The sequence below is a fragment of the Brassica oleracea genome, unplaced genomic scaffold, assembly GCF_000695525.1.
Source record: "Brassica oleracea var. oleracea cultivar TO1000 unplaced genomic scaffold, BOL UnpScaffold03954, whole genome shotgun sequence".
Taxonomy (NCBI): domain Eukaryota; kingdom Viridiplantae; phylum Streptophyta; class Magnoliopsida; order Brassicales; family Brassicaceae; genus Brassica; species Brassica oleracea.
This window is the reverse complement of record NW_013620479.1, coordinates 1-1,064: the sequence shown is the minus strand read 5'-3', so window position 1 is coordinate 1,064 and position 1,064 is coordinate 1. Positions and strand designations below refer to the sequence as shown.

The window sequence follows — 1,064 nt, the reverse complement described above, 5'->3', positions numbered from 1 at the left end:
ATGCCTTAAAGACAAAGGAAACATCATTCTTTCTGATGAAAGCTTCACAACCTTTGGTGGAGTTTCAAACCTCTCCTTGGCAGATATGTTCACATCTCCTGTAAGCCAAGAGAGACTACTACCTCCTGAACTTGTTGTCTCTGGATGTGGGCCGTATCCATAATCCAGAGCGTCGTTTACAGCTTTGATGAAGTCATCCTCGCTCATGGATCTGCGATCTGAGGCCTCTGTTGGATCCATAGTCCATACTATGTTGCTAAACTTGTCGCCAACAGGAAGAAGTGCGATGGGTCCATTGGGTAAAAACCGTTGCCATGCAGTGAAGTTTTCGACAGTGTGCTCAACTGTACAGATTATAGCGTTCTGAGAGTAGTTCCATCCTGTTGTTTTGATCCCTGCCAACTCCCTCACTCGCGACTTGGACCCGTCGGCACCTACCACCAGTTTTGCATAGACGTTGTTTCCATCGCTTAGCTCCAGTTTCGCAAGGCGCCCTCGCATAAATAAATCTGCTGTGGATGGTACTTCACCAAGACCAGTCAAAGAAGAACTAGGTAACATATCCATTGAGTTTAACCTCGCTGGATAAATAGTCTTCTGAAGATCTGATTCCTGCAAATCCCAACCTCTCTCGTGTTAGAAAAACAAAAATATGATTTATGAACTCTCTAAAATTCAGATAATCTAACTAAGAAGTTGAAGAAAGTACTAGCTGGTTTAGCAATTTATAAGAAATTACCACAAACTCTCTTTCTAAACTTGCGTTCAGGGGAAACCAGACTAGCTATATACATAAGCTTTTTGGAAGTTTGATATTTAGCTATGCTTCATTTATCGAAAGAAACGAATGAAAAGGTAGATGGAAATTTTGAAACGGGCAAAACTACTGCAATGACATGAGAAAGGACATGCAAGGTGCGAGTTACAAGGATGGGGGCATATAACGCATCCTTCTTAGGTAAACTGGGATGGAGCCAAGAAAGAAAAATACCTGAACACAAGATAGCTGAGAACTCTGAAGAACTTTATTCTCCACAACGCACCTGGATCATGTCAAGAATGAG

General features: G+C 42.1%; 1 protein-coding gene across 1 annotated transcript; it reads right to left on the bottom strand.

The window, feature by feature from the left end:
• Positions 1–3: 3 nt before the first annotated feature.
• LOC106321927 (ubiquinone biosynthesis monooxygenase COQ6, mitochondrial-like) lies at positions 4–1,042 on the bottom strand (the record flags this gene model as incomplete). Its single annotated transcript, XM_013760137.1, has 2 exons — positions 4–612; positions 992–1,042. Coding segments are annotated over 2 exons (660 nt in total), but the record flags the coding sequence as incomplete, so codon positions are not given.
• Positions 1,043–1,064: the final 22 nt, after the last annotated feature.